This window comes from Hypomesus transpacificus, chromosome 3, assembly GCF_021917145.1.
Source record: "Hypomesus transpacificus isolate Combined female chromosome 3, fHypTra1, whole genome shotgun sequence".
In the NCBI taxonomy this organism is placed as follows: domain Eukaryota; kingdom Metazoa; phylum Chordata; class Actinopteri; order Osmeriformes; family Osmeridae; genus Hypomesus; species Hypomesus transpacificus.
Window position 1 is genome coordinate 1,792,849 of NC_061062.1, and position 18,321 is coordinate 1,811,169.

Sequence of the window (18,321 nt, forward strand, 5' to 3'; positions counted from 1 at the left end):
CACCCTGCCTGTCCGCTGGGGTCAGCCCCCCTCCCTTCAACCCAGAGAGTCCCCTCCACTCCTCCATGTTCCTGTGTCACACGCACGGCTACCAGGATGTCCCCACACGACACAGTCACCCCCAGCCAGCGCGTGACCAGCTGGGGGATCGATTCAGACAAAACATAGCGCAGCGGCAGCTGACTCAAGCCAGGCGCAAGCGTGGAGAGCGTCGGGGAGGCTGCGTTCCCTGTCACTGGTGCCCCACAGGGCTGTCCATGAGGGGGCTGGGGTAGTAGGAGTGTGGGGGATCCTGGAGCTGGGTCTCCAGGGTCTCCCCCTGCGCCCCCGGGTCGTCCTGGCCCGCCGGCTCGTGGGCGGGGCCGTGGGCGCAGGCCAGGGCGCCGTAGCTCTGGTGGGCAGGGGACGGCATGGGGGTCAGGGACAGCTCTGGCTCCAGCAGCACCGACGCCACGAAGAGCTGGAGGGAGGAGACACACACAAACCAAATTGTCAAATGGGCGAGCAAGGTAATAGGAGTAAATCAATGGACTCTGGAATACATTTATCCAACTGAGTTGTACAGGAAGGCAAGGACTATTTCATGTGATGAGCTGCATCCCTGAAGAAACGGGTTTCAGTTACTTCCCTCGGGTTGCCGGTTTGTGGTCCCGAGATGGAAAACAAGACGCTACAGGAATACTTTTGTTCCTGCGGCAATTGAGGTTTTAAATAATGATAAGAGGAGAGATGTTTTAGTATGCAATAGTTAGTTAACTACAAGAAAGGATATGCTTGTGTTTGGTGCAGCCTGTCATGATGTTATTAACCGGTATATTTGTTGTGAATCGTTGTGTCTTGTACGTGTTTTTTCTGGACAACGAAATTCTATTAATCTGCAAAACACTTTTACCTGCGGGTACGAAATAAAGATACCTTGACCTTAACACAGCACACATCAGGACACACACACACACATGTAATTGCACACCTGGTAGACATGTCCTATTCATGGCGGGTGTTTTCACAAGTAAAATCAAATGTCTTAGTCCACTGAAATGGACACACACACACATCAACACACACAGCACACATCAGGACACACACACACGTCAGCGTGTTTAACTGAACACCGGGGAGTTTCACAACAATGACAACACAAAAAAACGTATTTTTTGATTATTATATATGTATATTGATTGATTAATATAATAGTACATTAGGTGTAACTTGGCATGATTATGATTTTTTGTGATTGATGATCATTCAGTTGAATGATATGTTTATAATTAGATGTGTTGTCTTTCACTCTGGACTGCTTTGGCAACATTGTTTAACCTGAACATTCATGCCAAGGTACTGAATTAAATTGTCGAGAGAGTGGGCCCATGTAAACACTGTCAACGAGTAACACGAACACGGGAAGGGACCCTTGTGCTGTGCAGTCATGTCGTTTGTGACTAAAATGTTATGAAGTGTTTAGTCTTAGTGTCAGGATATCTCACAGTGAGCGTCATGTGTGTGTGTGTGAGGGGTGTGAGGGGTGTGTGTGTGTGTGTGTGAGAGGTGTGTGTGTGTGTGTGTGTGTGAGAGGTGTGTGTGTGTGTGTGTGAGAGGTGTGTACTGTACATTAGAGGTGGTGGAGGAGGAGCCAGTGTTCCTCTCTGCGTCAGGATAGGCTCCCTCTGCCGGCTTGTCCGACATCTGAAACACACAACCACAGGAGTGACCGTCAGACGAAGAGCTGACCTGTCCAACGGCTTTTTGAGATTGAGCCAGAGCATCGCACCTGGTGCAGGCCAGAGCATCTCACCTGGTATCAGACCAGAGCATCTCACCTGGTATCAGACCAGAGCATCTCACCTGGTACAGGCCAGAGCATCTCACCTGGTATTAGACCAGAGCATCTCACCTGGTATGAGACCAGAGCATCTCACCTGGTATGAGACCAGAGCATCTCACCTGGTATCAGGCCAGAGCATCTCACCTGGTACAGGCCAGAGCATCTCACCGGGTATGAGACCAGAGCATCTCACCTGGTACAGGCCAGAGCATCTCACCTGGTATCAGACCAGAGCATCTCACCTGGTATCAGACCAGAGCATCTCACCTGGTACAGGCCAGAGCATCTCATCTGGTATCAGACCAGAGCATCTCACCTGGTATGAGACCAGAGCATCTCACCTGGTATCAGACCAGAGCATCTCACCTGGTATGAGACCAGAGCATCTCACCTGGTATGAGACCAGAGCATCTCACCTGGTATCAGACCAGAGCATTTCACCTGGTATCAGGCCAGAGCATCTCACCTGGTAGCTTGTTGACTTGTCTGTTTGCTTCCTCAGACACAGGCCGAACAGAGACAAGGTGATGCAGGACAGCAGGGACACAAAGGTGAACAGGGTGATGGGTCTCGTCGGGCCTGGGTCACAAAGGGGAGAGCAACAGAACATCAAGTCCACATGGGATCCAAGTGGCTCAGCCAATCCTTGTGTGACGAGGGGGCGGGACAGGAAATACCTAGTCTGAGGACTGAGAAGAAGAGAAGCCAGAACATGGAGAGGATGGGGGCTACGATGACCTGGCAGATGGCTGCTCTGTGGATGCGCTGGTTCAGTTTGGTGGGCACGTAGGCATAGTAGATGTTGTAGCGGTCCACCATGTGCTTTAGGATTAGGTACAGCAGCCCTGAAAGAGAGGTAGAGAGAGACAGAGAGAGAAAGAGACAGAGAGAGAGATAGAGAGAGAGAGGGAGAAGAGAGAGAGAGAGAGAGAGAGAGAGAGAGAGAAAGAGAGAGAGAGGGAGAAGAGAGAGAGAGAGAGAGAGAGAGAGGGAGAGAGAGGGAGAAGAGAGAGAAAGACAGACAGAAAATGAAACACTGAGGACCTCTTCCCTTCCTCCAGATTCTCCACGTCCCCCAGGCAGGTGAGCCCAGTGGGCAGCCAGGCCTGAGCAGGACAGCGTGGGCCCTGAGTGCCGTGTTGCAGCTCTGGGCAGAGACAGGAGAGGAGTGGGCGTCTGGCTGGCAGCTCGCTGTGTCTCAGCGTCTGGGAGGCCAGCAGCACTCTCTCACAGTCTGAACCCGGCTGGCAGCAGAGGTGAGGGAGGTTACAGTATCAGGAGATACGCTCCCACTCCCACACACACACACTTATACGGAAACACACATGCATCTACACACACACACACACACACACACTCTCAAACACGTGTAAGCACATACCTATGCATGCGAGCACGCATATACACACTTGTTTATGCACACACACACGCAAACTCGCATTTACATGTAGTCATTTATGCACACACACACTCAAACACGTATACACACATACACATGCATGCAGGAACACACACACACACTAACAGGCTCACCAAAGGGCACGATAATGGGGCAAGTGATGCTGTAAGTCAGGCTGACAGCAAAGATGCACATGGTCCAGGCGTACTCCAGACCAAACTGGAACTCATAGGCCTGGCTCTGGAGAGAGACAAAGAGCAGGGAGAACGAGGTTAAACAGTCACTGTCCACGTCTTCAATTATCCTTCAATCATGGCAGGGAAGGCCTCGAAAGAATGGCTTTCATGTGGTGTCTCCTCAAATGTTTATTGCACTGCAGTCAGTCCTCTTTAGAATCAACAAGAGGATTTATTGTCGTTTGCAGGACAAGTTAAAAGGTTCTCTCTGCCACGGCAGACACACAGCACTGAGTTGAACTGACTGAGTCAGCAGTACAGGTCAAGCAGCTGGAGAGGGTGGAGAGGAGAGGGTGGAGAGAAGAGGGTTTAAGAGGAGAGGGTGGAGAGGGTTTAAGAGGTGAGGGTGGAGAGGGTGGAGAGGAGAGGGTGGAGAGGAGAGGGTTTAAGAGGTGAGGGTGGAGAGGGTTTAAGAGGTGAGGGTGGAGAGGAGAGGGTGGAGAGAAGAGGGTTTAAGAGGTGAGGGTGGAGAGGAGAGGGTTTAAGAGGTGAGGGTGGAGAGGAGAGGGTGATGGTGAACACAGAGACCCGACGGAGACCCTGACCCGTCTGATGTGGATGCGTTCGGCCTGGGACTTGGCCAAGCAGAGGCGGAGGGCGTACACCACCAGGGCTGGGACTCTCAGCAGCTCCATGGCGGTGCCCAGCAGGCTGGCCGTGATGACGTAGTTAACGAAGAATGCCCCGTTGTCAGGGAGGAACACACACCTGCACACAGGGGTCAGGGGATATGGGATGGTTGAAGGGTTTAGTTGCTGCGTTTGGGTACTTGGTTTTGTATTTATGCTATGCAAAAGTCCTGTATGGTCCTGAATCATTTACTGTTGACAAAAACAAACTCACTGGAATTTAATGTCCTTGTCATCCAGGAAATTCACATCAAACAGCCATCTGAAAAACAGGTCCAGGCTAAAAAGAAAAAGGTAAATTATTTTATATCATTTTTCTTTGGAAGATTTTCCACACAAAATGATGCAGCACGTTTCATATAAAAAGTATATGTTTTTATTTACAGTTGATCAGGAGATTGATCAAGTTGATCAGTTAAATACTGTAGGAGGGCTACCTGGATAGACCCAGCGAAGGAAGGATGATCACCATGAACACCAACAGCAAGAAGCACTTATGCATCGTGGTCTGATTCTCACTGGACCTGAGGAATCACCAGTCATGTCAGGAAACACGTGCACACGCACAGCAGAGGCTCTGCAGACACTCATAGGTACGCACGTGAAAACACATCCTAAAGACTCGAAAACAGATTACCGGGTTTCTTACACACCGACGAAAGCTGCTCACACCTAATATCTGTAAACAGTTGATTTGCATTTGGTGCTTCACACACACCACACTAGGTGGGGGTGGTTATGATATGAGCTGTTCCTGGCTCCTAGGTGCTGTGTGAGGTGGTGCATGTTCTGCTCCTCTCTGCATAGTGACCACTGTGCATATCATTATCTCCACATCGACATCTCTATGACAACCTGACCAGAACGGGAGAGCACAGAGAGACTGACAGAGAGAGAGAGAGAGAGAGAGAGAGAGAGAGAGAGAGAGAGAGAGAGAGAGAGAGAGAGAGAGAGAGAGGGAGAGAAAGACAGAGACACAGAGAGGGAGAATGAAGGAGAGAGAGAGTGGGGGGTAGTGAGGATGATGGAGGGAGCGAGAGGTCAAAAGAAAGAGAGAGAAGGGGGGTAATGAGGGAGGGGGGTGAATGAGAAAGAGAGGGAGAGAGATAGAGGGGAAAGGACACAGGGAGACTGGCAGAGAGAAAGGAGTGGGGGTGAGGCAGAGATAGAAGAGGAAAGAGAAAGAGGAACAGGGAGACCGAGAACAGGGAGATCAAATGATAAAGACGGACAGTGGAAGTTGAGGAGAGAGGGTGATGTGGCCTGCTGTGGCCTTCTGTGGCCTGCGGGGGGCAGCGGGGGCAGCGGGGGCAGCGGGGGGCAGCGGTACCTGGTCCAGTGGGACTCGAAGAAGGCTGAGTAGTAAACGATGAAGGGCAGCAGGACAGAGAAGGCCCACAGCAGCAGGGTCGGGAGGAACTGGGTGATGAGAGGGTTCTGAGGAGAACATATCAGGAACATCAACATGTGGGGAACTAGGCATTATGTTCCTGGTTCTGTTTATTCTTATGATGAACATAAGTACATAGGAAGTCCCATTTCTTCCACAGAGTGCAGACATTCATGCGATGTAAGATGCATTAATTTAACAGACGCTTTCCTCAGCAAGATCTGAAGATCTCAGGGATCTGAACCTGTGAGCTCTCGGGCTCTTAGTCATACACTCTAACCACTGAGCCATACCCGGTCCTAAGATGGTCGTGAGAGTCTGGAGACAGTTAGGCCCAAGCAGTATCGCTCTCAGACTCCCCCCAGAACACACAGCATCTCCACTGAACCACGTCACAGTCCAAGTACAGGCCCTGACCTGAAGACTCTCCACTGGTCTGGTGACGTTGAACTTGTCCATGGTGTTGACGATGATGGCAGGGGTGGTAAGGAAGAAGAGGAGGAGGAAGAGGAGTATGTTGAGCAGAATGCAGCGCAGCCACCAGCGAGAGCCACAGACAGACAGGTTTTCCCTGGAGACAGACACGGTGTTTAGAAGTGCAGACAGACAGGTTCTCCTGGAGACAGACACAGTGTTTAGAGCTGCAGACGGACAGGTTCTCCTGGAGACAGACACTGTGTTTAGAGCTGCAGACAGACAGGTTCTCCCTGGAGACAGACACGGTGTTTAGTAAAAACATCTTCCTGGGTGACAGGGCAGACAGCTGAAGCAGGACGGACTTGATAGAACTACATGTCCCATAAACCTCCAGCTGTCTGTATGACAGTAGTCTTTGCAGTACACCGAAACAGCAGCCATCTCTTGTGTGTGTGTTCTTGTGTGTGTGTGTTCCTGTGTGTGTGTTCTTGTGTGTGTGTGTGTGTTCTCTACATTTCTCCGGCATACAGAGCAGATTGGGCCCATCATACTTGAGTGCTTTTTTTAAATGAAGGAGCGTTAGTCCCTGGTCATTGGCCGTGTCATTGGCTGATGCTGAGACGTTGTCGTCCACATTCTCCCAGCGAGCGAGGCACGAGGCACGAGGCGTGAAGCACACACTGCAGGACACCGTCTCGTTAGGTTAATCCCCCCCGCTACATATGCAACGCTCTGCTCTGTTACGTAACCACAGAGGGAAGGCTGCACTGGCTTTCCAGGATGAAAGAGCATAACGGCTAATCCTTTCATCTCATCTACCTCTGATTGATGGTATTGGACGAGAGAGAGAGAGAGAGAGAGAGAGAGAGAGAGAGAGAAATTAATCAATTTGATCTCTTACTTGATCTTAAATATTTGAGAGATAGAGAGAGAGAGGGAGGGAGGAGAGACAGGTAAGAGAGAGAGACAGGTAATGTGATTATCACAATCCACAATGTCACAGAATGATGTGACAGCTGGATGCTTTCAGTGGATGTGTGGATGTCACCCGCTCATCTGAGAGCTCGACGTCAGCGTTGGTCCTGCGACACGCTCGGCACGCTCGGCACGCTCACCAGATGATGTCACTGGGGGCGGGAGCATAGCCAACCCCCCAGCTCTGGGACTGGACCACCGTGGTGATGCTGGACTGCTGGGGTCTCCGACGGCAACGGACCCGACTGTAGTCCTTGACGATCCTGGAAACACAGAGCGGTGGTGAGGTGGGGGAAACACCCGGACACTTCCAGGGTCAGGGGTCGCCGCGGGAACGGCGTAGCTCACTCACACAGCCGTCATCCTCTCGTCCCTGAAGGTGACGAAGGCGACGCCCAGCCTCTTCAGAGAGATGCGGTTCTTCTCCGCGTTGAACTCGTCCGTCAGTTTCTCCTCCAGCTCGCTGTAGTACTGCTCCGCATCCACCTGTCAAGGAGACACAGCAACATGCCATGGAGCCGGCTCTGTCAGGGAGACACAGCAACACGCCATCGAGCCGGCTCTGTCAGGGAGACACAGCAACACGCCATCGAGCCGGCTCTGTCAGGGAGACACAGCAACATGCCATCGAGCCGGCTCTGTCAGGGTCGGAGTGGAGCTCTGCGACCGTCAAGGAGCACAAACCAACAGGGTCCGTTGCCGTAGCTCCATCCTAGTTCAGGTTTGCGCTGCCACCTAGTGGCGGACAACAGCCAACGCGCCGTGTTTGTGAGAACCTACCTGCTCGAAGCCACACAGATCACAGCAGAGGATCTGGGCACAGGGGTGGGTCTTAATCATGATCTTCCCCTCCTTCTGGGTCTTGGTGGTGAAATACAGCCTTCCTTTCATCGCCTTCCGTCTGCAGACCAACACATGGAGGGTGAATAAAACAGTTACCATAGGGATCATTGCTCTAACATCACTTCTATAACTTATATTCTACTAATAGGTAGATTAGTACAACTACAGGTCAGTAGAAGCTCACTTAGGTTAGAGGTTTGGATCATTTCTTTCAGGTTTACATCGGCCGCTAGGGGTTGTCAAGAGCAGGACCAAAGAATAATAATGTACTTGTATCTGTACCTCTACCTGTACCCTTACCTGTACCCTTATCTGTACTTGTACCTGTACCTCTACCTGTACCTGTACCTCTACTTCTAACACAACGATAAATCAAGTTGAAAGCTGAACTGTCCCCAGTGTTGTGAGTGTAGCCGGGGCATCGTACCTCTCTGCGTCCAGCCTCATCAGCTTGTGAACGTTGAAACCAAAGCGGATGTCGGTGACAGTGCAGCTGGGGTAGGCCTCACTGGAACGACACACACAGACACACAGAGTCACACACCTCACATGTGGCTGTAGTCTCTATGGCGGGATGGAAGGCAGAAAAGAGGCATCCTTACTGGAAGTGCTTGGTGATGAGTCCCGGGTCTGCTATCTCTCTAGGGATGGAGGTGATCATCAGGGTTCGAGCTACCTGCCACACGCAACAACGTGTTCAGATAAGAACTGATGCAGACAAGCCCCTGCCAAAACACAGACACACATACTGCACACACTCACACTCACTCACTCACACACTCACACACACACACACACTCACTCACTCACACACTCACACACACACTCACACACTCACACTCACTCACTCACTCACTCACACACACACACACACACTCACACACTCACACACCCACTCACTCACTCGCTCCCACCCACAGACCTTGTCGTCCTCCCTGTACTCCAGGTGTGAGGAGTGGTGGGCCATGCAGAGCACTGTGATGATGAAGTAGAGCAGAGCGAAGGTGCTGTGGAGCCATAGGAAGCTGTCCCTGAGGAGACAGGAAGTACAGACACATCAGCTGCTGGACAGACAGCGCCTCCACACCACACTGATGTCAGCTCATTCTGTTTGACACAGCGCACCAACTGACTTTCCTGAAGATGGGAAATGTCAGGTTTGTTCTTACTTTGAAGGAACATTAGCCAACGTCGTTCTCCCAAAGTTTTCAGGGCTGTCTCCTGTAAAAACGACAGGACAGCGATGGATGAAACAACTAGTATATATATACTTTACGTGTGTACAATGACAAGACGTTAAGAGAGGCGATGTGTTCAAACACAGAAAGCATTTTCCGTCCAGTGATAACTGAAAACGGGACCCTCAAGATTACGGCTATGTCTCACTTCGCTATTTTCATGTGCATGCGATGTGTGTGTGCCGTTGCTATGGCAGCCACTATATGGGTGTGGGTTCCTTAACGAGAGGTGGTGGTGACACACTGGTCCATATAGATGACAGCCAACAGCAATAACTGCTGAGTGGTGAGCCTGCTCCAAGTAGACCTTTATTGGCTCGCCTCAACATTCCCTCTGAGAGCTCACAACATTAGGCGGGGACAAAAAACACTAAACTGCCAAATACCATTTATTTTGCTGTTCAGCAGTCGCATGTTGTATACTCTGACATTAAGCGTTTGTTAGAAGGAACTGGGAAAACCTTTTGGGGGGGTTTGTTTGACTATTTATAGTCTACTCTATGGCTTGAGGAAGACCTCACCACTAATTCAATCCCAAAAGAGAAAATGAGAGCAGGATTTGTGTTTGCAGCTGTGGTGTGTGTTTGTGTTTGCAGCTGTGGTGTGTGTGTATGTGTGTGGCCTCCCTGTGTGTCCTGCTAGGTGTTCCTCCAGCTCCGCTGCCGTCTGGGATAGCCCGGGGGCTCCCAGCGCCTGCCAGCCCCAGTGAGAGCTCCAAATTACCCAGGAGGTTCCCGGAAAAGTTGACAGGCAGGATGATGGCCAAGGACGTCAGACAGACCACTGTCACGAGCAGGATGATGTGGCGCTGAAAGGACAGGTAGGTGATGGCGTCGATGCCACACTTGCTGCGTATCTCCTCATCCCTGCGGAGATGAAACAGACACGTTCAGTAGGTTTCGAGGGTGGGTGGGGGGGTTGGGGTCTATTTCTGGCTGCCCCTGGAGGGTAACCTCCCCCCCCACGGAGTCTAAGCCCCCTGTGGAGACTCCACAGAGCGAGGGAGGGTTGAGGAGAGACAGTGGAGCCTAGTCCGCACAGAGCGAGGGAGGGTTGAGGAGAGACAGTGGGGCCTAGTCCTCACAGAGCGAGGGAGGGTTGAGGAGAGACAGTGGGGCCTAGTCCTCACAGAGCGAGGGAGGGTTGAGGAGAGACAGTGGGGCCTAGTCCTGACAGAGCGAGGGAGGGTTGAGGAGAGACAGTGGGGCCTAGTCCTGACAGAGCGAGGGAGGGTTGAGGAGAGACAGTGGGGCCTAGTCCTCACAGAGCGAGGGAGGGTTGAGGAGAGACAGTGGGGCCTAGTCCTGACAGAGCGAGGGAGGGTTGAGGAGAGACAGTGGGGCCTAGTCCTGACAGAGCGAGGGAGGGTTGAGGAGAGACAGTGGGGCCTAGTCCTCACAGAGCTGTGCCTTTCCTCTGGTGCCAGCGCTGCGGTCGGAGAGGGGAGCCCTGACAGGAGAGTCCAGTCGTCTCGTAAAACTGTAACAACAGGAGGTGCATGCTGGTCCCATGGCAGGCCACACATTGAGAACGCACATGCCTCTCTCTTTCCCAGGGTGCCGTGGGTGAAGTACACAGCAGATACTTACACAAGAGCTAAAAACAGCTGTGAAGCGACCAAACTCCAACCATAATACTCTGGAAACCATGGACACGGAGGAAGTCATACTTTTTTAACAGTCCTAAATCTGTTGAGCGTAGTCAGGCTCGAGCGAGCGCAAATATTTGCTGGTAAACCACGACGCAAACGTCCGTAGAAGCCCAGAGTTGTTTGTTTTCGCTGCTTAATGGGATATAACACGAGCATTCACTTTTCACGATGACATCAACTTTCGAGCGAGGGACAATAAAAAGGACAAGAAGCCAGGAGGGTGGAGGGTGAGAGAGAGAAGAGTCCCGTACTTACTTCATATGGTAGAGTGATGTCAGCCATGAGCAGAAACCCTGGAGGAGGAGGGAGGAGGACATTAAACAGTCAGTGGATCGCTTATTAAAGACAACAGATGACAGATGTGGAAGGCCAAGCACACCACTCGTCTGGACAGGATTGCTTCTGTCATTTGCATAACATCAGTGCCTCTGCTGCCTCCTCGCTGGCTGGAGGGGCTGAGGAGGTTTAATAGGTCTAGCCCGAGGCGTTCACCCCTTTACTGCAGGCTGGGACTGAGGAACGGACTCGGGGCGAGGACTACAGGCTGGGGGGAACCATGTGTCACTGTCCAGGAGGGGGGCACTCTCTCTCTCTCTGTGTCTCTCTCTCTTTCTCTCCGTTTCTCTATCTCTCTGTATTTCTCTCTCTGTATCTCTCTCTCTCTGTATCTCTCTCTCTGTGTCTCTCTGTATCTCTCTCTGTCTGTGTCTCTTTGTATCTCTCTCTCTTTCTCTCTGTCTCTATCTCTTTGTATCTCTCTCTCTTTCTCCCTCTCTCTATGTATCTCTCTCTCTGTCTCTCTCTCTCTGTCTCTCTCTCTCTCTCTGTCTCTCTCTCTCACGCAGGTATGCGTGAGTTCACTCACAGGAGGAGCTGACTCCTGTGGTCTGCTTTCTCTTGTCCGTTGCAGGCTTGGTTAGTCCTCATCTCCACAGCTGGATCTTTCACCAGCTTCAGATGAGGGTTGGACGTCTGGCACACAAGTGCTTCGCTAGGGAGGACACCGGGTGTGACAGCAGAACTCACCAGGTCCTTGGTGTCAGAGTCGGAGGGGCTGGACTCTGAAGGAGACTTCTCCTTCTCGCTCGGCTCTCCGTAGAACAGGGACGTCAGGCTGGTGGGAACAGGAAATTGGGGTGGGGGGGCAGGAAGTTGGGGTGGGGGGGCAGGAAGTTGGGGTGGGGGGGCAGGAAGTTGGGGTGGGGGGGCAGGAAGATGGGGTAGGGGGGCAGGAAGTTGGGGTGGGGGGGCAGGAAGTTGGGGTGGGGGGGCAGGAAGTTGGGGTAGGAGGGCAGGAAGTTGGGGTGGGGGGGCAGGAAGTTGGGGTAGGGGGGCAGGAAGTTGGGGTGGGGGGGCAGGAAGTTGGGGTAGGGGGGCAGGAAGTTGGGGTGGGGGGGCAGGAAGTTGGGGTAGGGGGGCAGGAAGTTGGGGTACGGGGGCAGGAAGTTGGGGTACGGGGGCAGGAAGTTGGGTTGGGGGGGCAGGAAGTTGGGTTGGGGGGGCAGGAAGTTGGGGTACGGGGGCAGGAAGTTGGGGTGGGGGGGCAGGAAGTTGGGGTGGGGGGGCAGGAAGTTGGGGTAGGGGGGCAGGAAGTTGGGGTGGGGGGGCAGGAAGAAGATGGTGGGGGGGTATTGGAGACAAACAACAAAATCATTACAACAATGATTGCTAAACTTGTACAACTGGAACAACTGATTCACAGCTGAAGGAAAAGTTCCAGTGATAGTTAGCCGAAAGTTAGATTGTCCCCATATGCCCTGCCAGGCAGCTACAGTAGGCTTACAGGGTGACGGCAGGAAATAATCAGGATGGACAGTGTGCTTAGAAATCCAATGAGGCGATGAGATGATTGGGTTTGGGGATGTTTCTCCGCGGGCCTTGTAGCTGACGGCTCCTCAGCGCGGCACTTTAAGCAGCATGATTCAATTAGCACCACTGTCTCCCACTAGCAGGAACACAGATGCCCCGGACCCTAGGACAACGGAGAACTGCTGCAGGTCAGGCAGAAGTAATCAACCCTCGGCTCGCACGGCAGAGCGGAGTTTAGATCAGGCAGAGTCTCAGAAGACTCACACAGAACACTGAGAGGACCTCAACTCCTAAACCTGAGCTGGGAGTACAACGGTACTTAGGAATGGTTTGCTGAACCCAACGCTAGTTTCCTCAAGGATCACAATGACTCTTGCTTAGACTGTTGCTCTTGTTGGTTAGTGGTAGCTGATTTAAACTGTTGTATTATATTTAATCCTATTTTTATTGCTTTCCTACAGGTACACTTGCACTTAGAGATTCATGTTGTGTAATTGTAATTTGCTTAACTGCATGCTCTTATGGTTTCTTCCCTTTAGCACTTATTTTTTGGTTGTTCACAATATGTACTTCTGTTTTTGGCTACCTGCAATGCTTTGGGGCTATCTTGTTGTTATTATCAGTGACCTATGCACTTTGTAAAGCTCTCTCTTGGAAGTCGCTTTGGATAAAAGCGTCTGCTAAATGAATAAATGTAATGTAAATGTAAATGTGAGCTGTTCTGGAAACACAGGGCAGTCCAATACCTGGAGAACACAGTGTGCCTGCCTGCCTGCCTGCTGTCTGTGTAATGCTTGTCTATATTCTAAAAGCGTCTGCTAAAAATGAATAAATGTATTCTGTGTGGCAGAATATAGACCCCTGGAGAAAAATCCTTCCTGTGCAGTACCGTCTCCTCCCAGGAGAGGGAGATAACGTCCAGGAGTACAGACCACGCGAACAGCGTTCTAATTACAGATGACTCCATCTTGACTGTGGGTTTGACTGGCGGAGCCCCGGGCAGTAACAAGCCCAGTGTGTGTGGAGGGAGGAGGCTGTGAGGAGGGAGGGTTACCTGTCGTTCTCCACCAGCAAGGCCAGGCGTCCGTAGCCCCACGCAGCCTTCCTCACACAGGAGAAGATCAGCAGCAGGAACTGGAACAGCAGAAACACACGGAACAGGAGAGTGGACGTTCATGTCAACACGCAGTCATGAGTGAATATGAACACGCTCACACACACGCTCACACACGCAAACACGCTAAGACGGTAAGAGTGTCTGCTATATGACTAAATGTAAACACAGTCTTTTATCTCTTGGTTTGCACGATGCATCCATATCTTCAGATGCCATTTTAAAACATCAAAGCGTCTGCTAAATTTATACATGTCTGCATCTGAGCCAAACAGATGCACTCTCTGGTATTGGAGATGGTATATGTTGAGCTATTCCCGTGAGGATCACAAACAATAGAAGGTCCCAAATTCAGCAGCTATAAGGAGCTTTTGTTTTCTTTAAGTCATATGTGGTTGTCTTGGAAACTACTGGGGAGAGGTCAGTGTGCGCACACACAGGAAAGACATACACAAGACTAATGACTAGAGTTTGAGAGTAGTCAATAGAGACAACTGTGAATAGACCCACGTATCCTTAACCGGAGGGGGATGGGGAGAATAACTGGCAGAGAGAGAGAGAGGAAGAAGGAGAGAGAGATGACAGAGAAGGTGAGAGGAAGAGAGAAGATGAAAAAGAGAGAGAAAGAGACAGGGAGGAGAGAGAAAACAAATATGAGAGAGAGAAAGAGAGGGCGGGGAGAGAGAGAGAGAAAAATAGAAAGGAAGAGAGAGGAGAGAAATAGGGGAATATGATATTTTCATTCATCTAAAATATGAACAACATTTGACAGAAATTAGAAGCCTTGGGTGAGATGTCTATATATATATATATATATATATATATATATATATAGCAACAGAATAGTGATGAGTGACTGTTGACAAACACAAATGCCAGCCCAAGGTTCTGACTGTCTAACTATATCTACAGCTGACCATAAATCATTTCCCCATTTTAACCGTAAATATCTGTCTGTCTGCCTGTCTGTCTGTCTTTCCTCTCTGCCTGTCTCTCTTTCCTCTCTGCCTGTCTCTCTTTCCTCTCTGCCTGTCTCTCTTTACTCTCTGCCTGTCTGTCTTTCCTCTCTGCCTGTCTGTCTTTCCTCTCTCTTACATTTACGCATTTAGCAGACGCTTTTATCCAAAGCGACTTCCAAAAGAGAGCTTTACAAAAGTGCATGGGTCACTGATCATAACGAGATAGCCCCAAACATTGTGGGTAGCCAAAACATGAAGCATACACTGTGAAAACTAAATAAGTCCCAAAGGGAAGAACCATAAGAGCATGTAGTTAAACAAGTTACAATTAACAACTTGAACCTCAAAAAAGTGCAGGAGTGTAGCTGTGGAAAAACAAAGCAAGCAGCAAAATATATTACAGAGCAAGTACAGTAGCTTTAAGTCAGTTACAACTAACCAACAAGTCTCTCAATAAGAGTCATTGTGATCCTGGAGGAAACATCAGGTCCAGCCAAGCATTCCTAAGTACGGTTGTACTCCCGGAACAAGTGCGTCTTGAGCCTTTTCTTGAAGGTGGGGAGACAATCAGTGTCTCTGTCTATTTCTCTTTCCTCTCTGCCTGTCTCTCCTATCTGTCTCTCTCTCTTTCCTCTGCCTGTCTTTCCTTCCTTCCTTTCTTCCTTCCTTCTCTGTCTGTCTGTCTGTCTGTCTGTCTGTCTGTCTGTCTGTCTGTCTGTCTGTCTGTCTGTCTGTCTGTCTGTCTGTCTGTCTGTCTGTCTGTCTGTCTGTCCAGAGCCCATCTCTCCTGTGTCTGAGTGCTGGTGTGTCTCTTGTGTCTGTGTCTGCGTCTGCGTCTGTGTCCCAGAGAATGAGCAGTGTGATGGTGACACAGGGAGCTGAGGTGGGCTACAGCCCCGGGGGATGGCAGCTTGACTCGGCCTCGTCATTAAGACACTAACCATTAACCCGCTGTGTTGTCAGGACAACCAGGGAGCAAATCTAAGCGAGCAAATGAGAGCGGAGAGCTTGTAGACGAGTGCTGATAATAAACAACGTGAGGATCAGGACAGACAGCAGAACAGAGGAGGAAGATCCTGAAGTCTATTATTATCTGGGGAAGGAGAGGGTATCCATGCCTTGATCTGTCACCAGTCTGAACATCACAAGGGGAACTGATCTATTTGTATCAGAGCCTGAGATTACTGTAACGACAAAGGAAACTGATTTGAGTTGATACTGAACACAGTTTACAGAGGGATGCCTCCTGTGAGCTCATGCTGTCATGTCAGTGAGATTATACTCCCACGAAGCGCTGAAAGGCTACAGCGATGAGAAGGGAAGTAATCCACTTAGACTGTTAATGGTAAGGTTAGAGTATGTGTTTGTGTATGTGGTGTGTAAGTGTCCATGTATGTGTGTGTGAACGTGTGTGTATGTGTGTGTTTATGTGCGCGTGAGTACATATGTGTGTGTATATATGTGTGTGTGAATGTGTGTGGTGTGTGTGTGCGCGCATCAGAGGCCTACCATCCAGAGGACCACGTTGATGGCGAGGACGGTGGGCACGCCTCCGAAGGGCAGGCCCTGGAGGACAGAGCTCCGAGAGTGGGAGCGGTAGCACCTCTCGGCCGTGCTGTTCTCCTCCTCCAGGGGGCCCAGGAGCCCCAGCACATCCAGCTCCATCCCCCTCCCGTCCACAGGGGGCGCCATGCTCACAAACAGCGACGAGTCCGCCATTAGTCTTCCAACGGTTCAGCGTCCGCGGTCCATCCCTGAGGGAGAACAGAGGGGGTGGAGGGTAAACGTCTGAAACGCTGTCTCTGTTGACCTGTGCAGACCAAGACACGTGTCTATAGGCTGAGGTAAAAGCTTTGGTCCTGGTGACACAACAAAACTCACAAGGGGGTCACAAAGTGTCCAGCGATAACCAGTAGCCTGCTGTTCTTCCCTCTCCTGATTGGCTGAATCAAAGCTGAGGTGGAGCTTTGCTTACAGCTTGTTGCCATAGCAGTTCATCTTTCCTTACAGCATTCATTCTTGATTCATAGCTCTTTCATCGAGAGCAATTTCAAGGCTATTCTAAAGCCTGGTCATTTCTGTCAAAGACAGAATAGGAAATGAATGGTTCATTTAACCAAGGTCTTTTCAGGAAGGGCAACTGACCTCAAGGTTGAATCAAATATGGTCTTTTAATTGACACATATGCCTTTTAAGAATCCCCAGACTGCAGTGTGAAGGCTGACGCCTGGAGACTGGGGCTTCCTGATGACATCAGCACTGGAGCCTGATCTCCATGGGGACGCATCTACAGACAGGAAGGAGAAGGGTCACATGACCGAAGGGTCACATGACCGATCGCTGCAGGACCGGACGACGGCCAAGCCTAAACCTGATGAAGAGCCAGGTGCTGTGTGATTATGATAGAAACAGTAGACAACAGAAAATGTTCTTTGGACAATAGAAAATTGACCGCTTTGCAAACCACGTGTCTGTATGTTCATGTGGGCCAGTCTGTTTCTCATCCTGATCAATTCAACTTTGCCAGAAAACAAATCGAGGCTTTCCACCGTTTGTTCTGATGAGGGACGAGCAGCTTGCAGAGGGCTTATTCCTCGTATCTGGCTTGCTGGTGTGGATGAACAAACCAGGGAAATGAGCCCATCACCCACGCTGCCTTATCTACAGTCAAGGCCTGGGCCATATACAGGACCATCCCAAACTCACTGAGCAATCAATACAGATCCTGTTCAGCTGTATGAATACACACTGTGTTAACGGACCAAAATAACCCCAGGAAAGTCAATATCTACGAGGGGCTACGTTAGCCGTTTGAAGACAATATTATGTATTGAAGGTGATCTGTATTGGCCCGTAACTAAAAGCTTAATGTTCTCTGCCGCAGGACAGGGCAGCCAAAACAAAGCACTTCCTCTAACATAAAACAGAGAGAAAGAGACATGGAGAGAGAGAGAGAGAGAGAGAGAGAGAGAGAGAGAGAGAGAGAGAGAGAAGAGAGAAGAGAGAAGAGAGAAAACGCTATGACGTACTCAAAATTGGGAAGCGGTTACAAAGTGGTCAAGTGGGCGTTCTGTTTCTGCATCATGACTGATGTCACTTTCTCTGTCTCTCTGGCACCTTATGTGCGTATGTGATGTCACGGGATGCAGTGGAGCCGGCATTCAGCGAGCAGAAAGAGAGATGAAGCGACAACAGGATGTTTCCCAGAAGGCGTAAGTGGGCGAGCTGATGAATCGATAGCTAGAGAGCCTGTCAGAGTCACACCCTCACAAGGATGCCTGGAGTTGCAACAACCTCCGTAACAGGAAAACACAGAAATAGATTGCTCTGAGACCCAAGATGATGTACGTGAGATCTGATGGCCGATTCAGAAGCAGCGACTGGTGCCACCGTCACCTGGAGCTCCCAGAGTACAGCTACAGAGGAGACCTCCCCAGTGGAGCAGAGGACCATCCATACTGGTGTCTCTAAGGAGCTGTGTTTCTGTGGCAGCCAGCCTCCTCTATCCCACAATGCACCCCTCTATTCCTCAGCCTCATTGTACACAGGTTTTGTACACAGGCTTGCATACTGGATACGTACAGTGCAATACATAATACAGGACGTGTACAGTACATGATACAATATGTATTTACAGAAGAAGGCTTTTTCTAGCAAGCAAAACAGCCTGGGGTAATGTGATATGAGCAAGCACAACATTCTCCGTTGTGATAGCGATGGAGAGAAGAAAGCAAACACTATCGCTTTCAAAGTTAAATCAATATGAGGCTGAATAACCAGACAAACAGAGAGGCTATTAGGAAGAGCAGCCAGGAGGTTTTATAAAAGCGTCAATCTCT

At 50.5% G+C, this 18,321-nt stretch overlaps 1 protein-coding gene across 1 annotated transcript in view; it reads right to left on the reverse strand.

Annotated features, from left to right (window-relative positions):
• tmem63c (transmembrane protein 63C) overlaps nt 1–18,321 on the reverse strand; it is a 25,201-nt gene continuing 6,880 nt past the window's right edge. Inside the window, exons 2-23 of the mRNA XM_047048107.1 lie at nt 15,992–16,236; nt 13,464–13,543; nt 11,627–11,714; nt 10,856–10,893; nt 9,673–9,815; nt 8,881–8,932; nt 8,634–8,742; nt 8,314–8,387; nt 8,139–8,219; nt 7,649–7,769; nt 7,221–7,354; nt 7,009–7,131; nt 5,894–6,047; nt 5,417–5,523; nt 4,524–4,610; nt 4,301–4,366; nt 4,003–4,165; nt 3,356–3,461; nt 2,500–2,667; nt 2,289–2,401; nt 1,609–1,683; nt 1–460 (exon numbers count right to left, since the gene is read on the reverse strand). Of these exons, the coding sequence (XP_046904063.1) occupies nt 233–460; nt 1,609–1,683; nt 2,289–2,401; nt 2,500–2,667; nt 3,356–3,461; nt 4,003–4,165; nt 4,301–4,366; nt 4,524–4,610; nt 5,417–5,523; nt 5,894–6,047; nt 7,009–7,131; nt 7,221–7,354; nt 7,649–7,769; nt 8,139–8,219; nt 8,314–8,387; nt 8,634–8,742; nt 8,881–8,932; nt 9,673–9,815; nt 10,856–10,893; nt 11,627–11,714; nt 13,464–13,543; nt 15,992–16,201 (2,520 nt within the window). The 5' untranslated portion in view covers nt 16,202–16,236 and the 3' untranslated portion in view covers nt 1–232. The remainder of the gene's footprint in view (nt 461–1,608; nt 1,684–2,288; nt 2,402–2,499; nt 2,668–3,355; nt 3,462–4,002; nt 4,166–4,300; nt 4,367–4,523; nt 4,611–5,416; nt 5,524–5,893; nt 6,048–7,008; nt 7,132–7,220; nt 7,355–7,648; nt 7,770–8,138; nt 8,220–8,313; nt 8,388–8,633; nt 8,743–8,880; nt 8,933–9,672; nt 9,816–10,855; nt 10,894–11,626; nt 11,715–13,463; nt 13,544–15,991; nt 16,237–18,321) is intronic.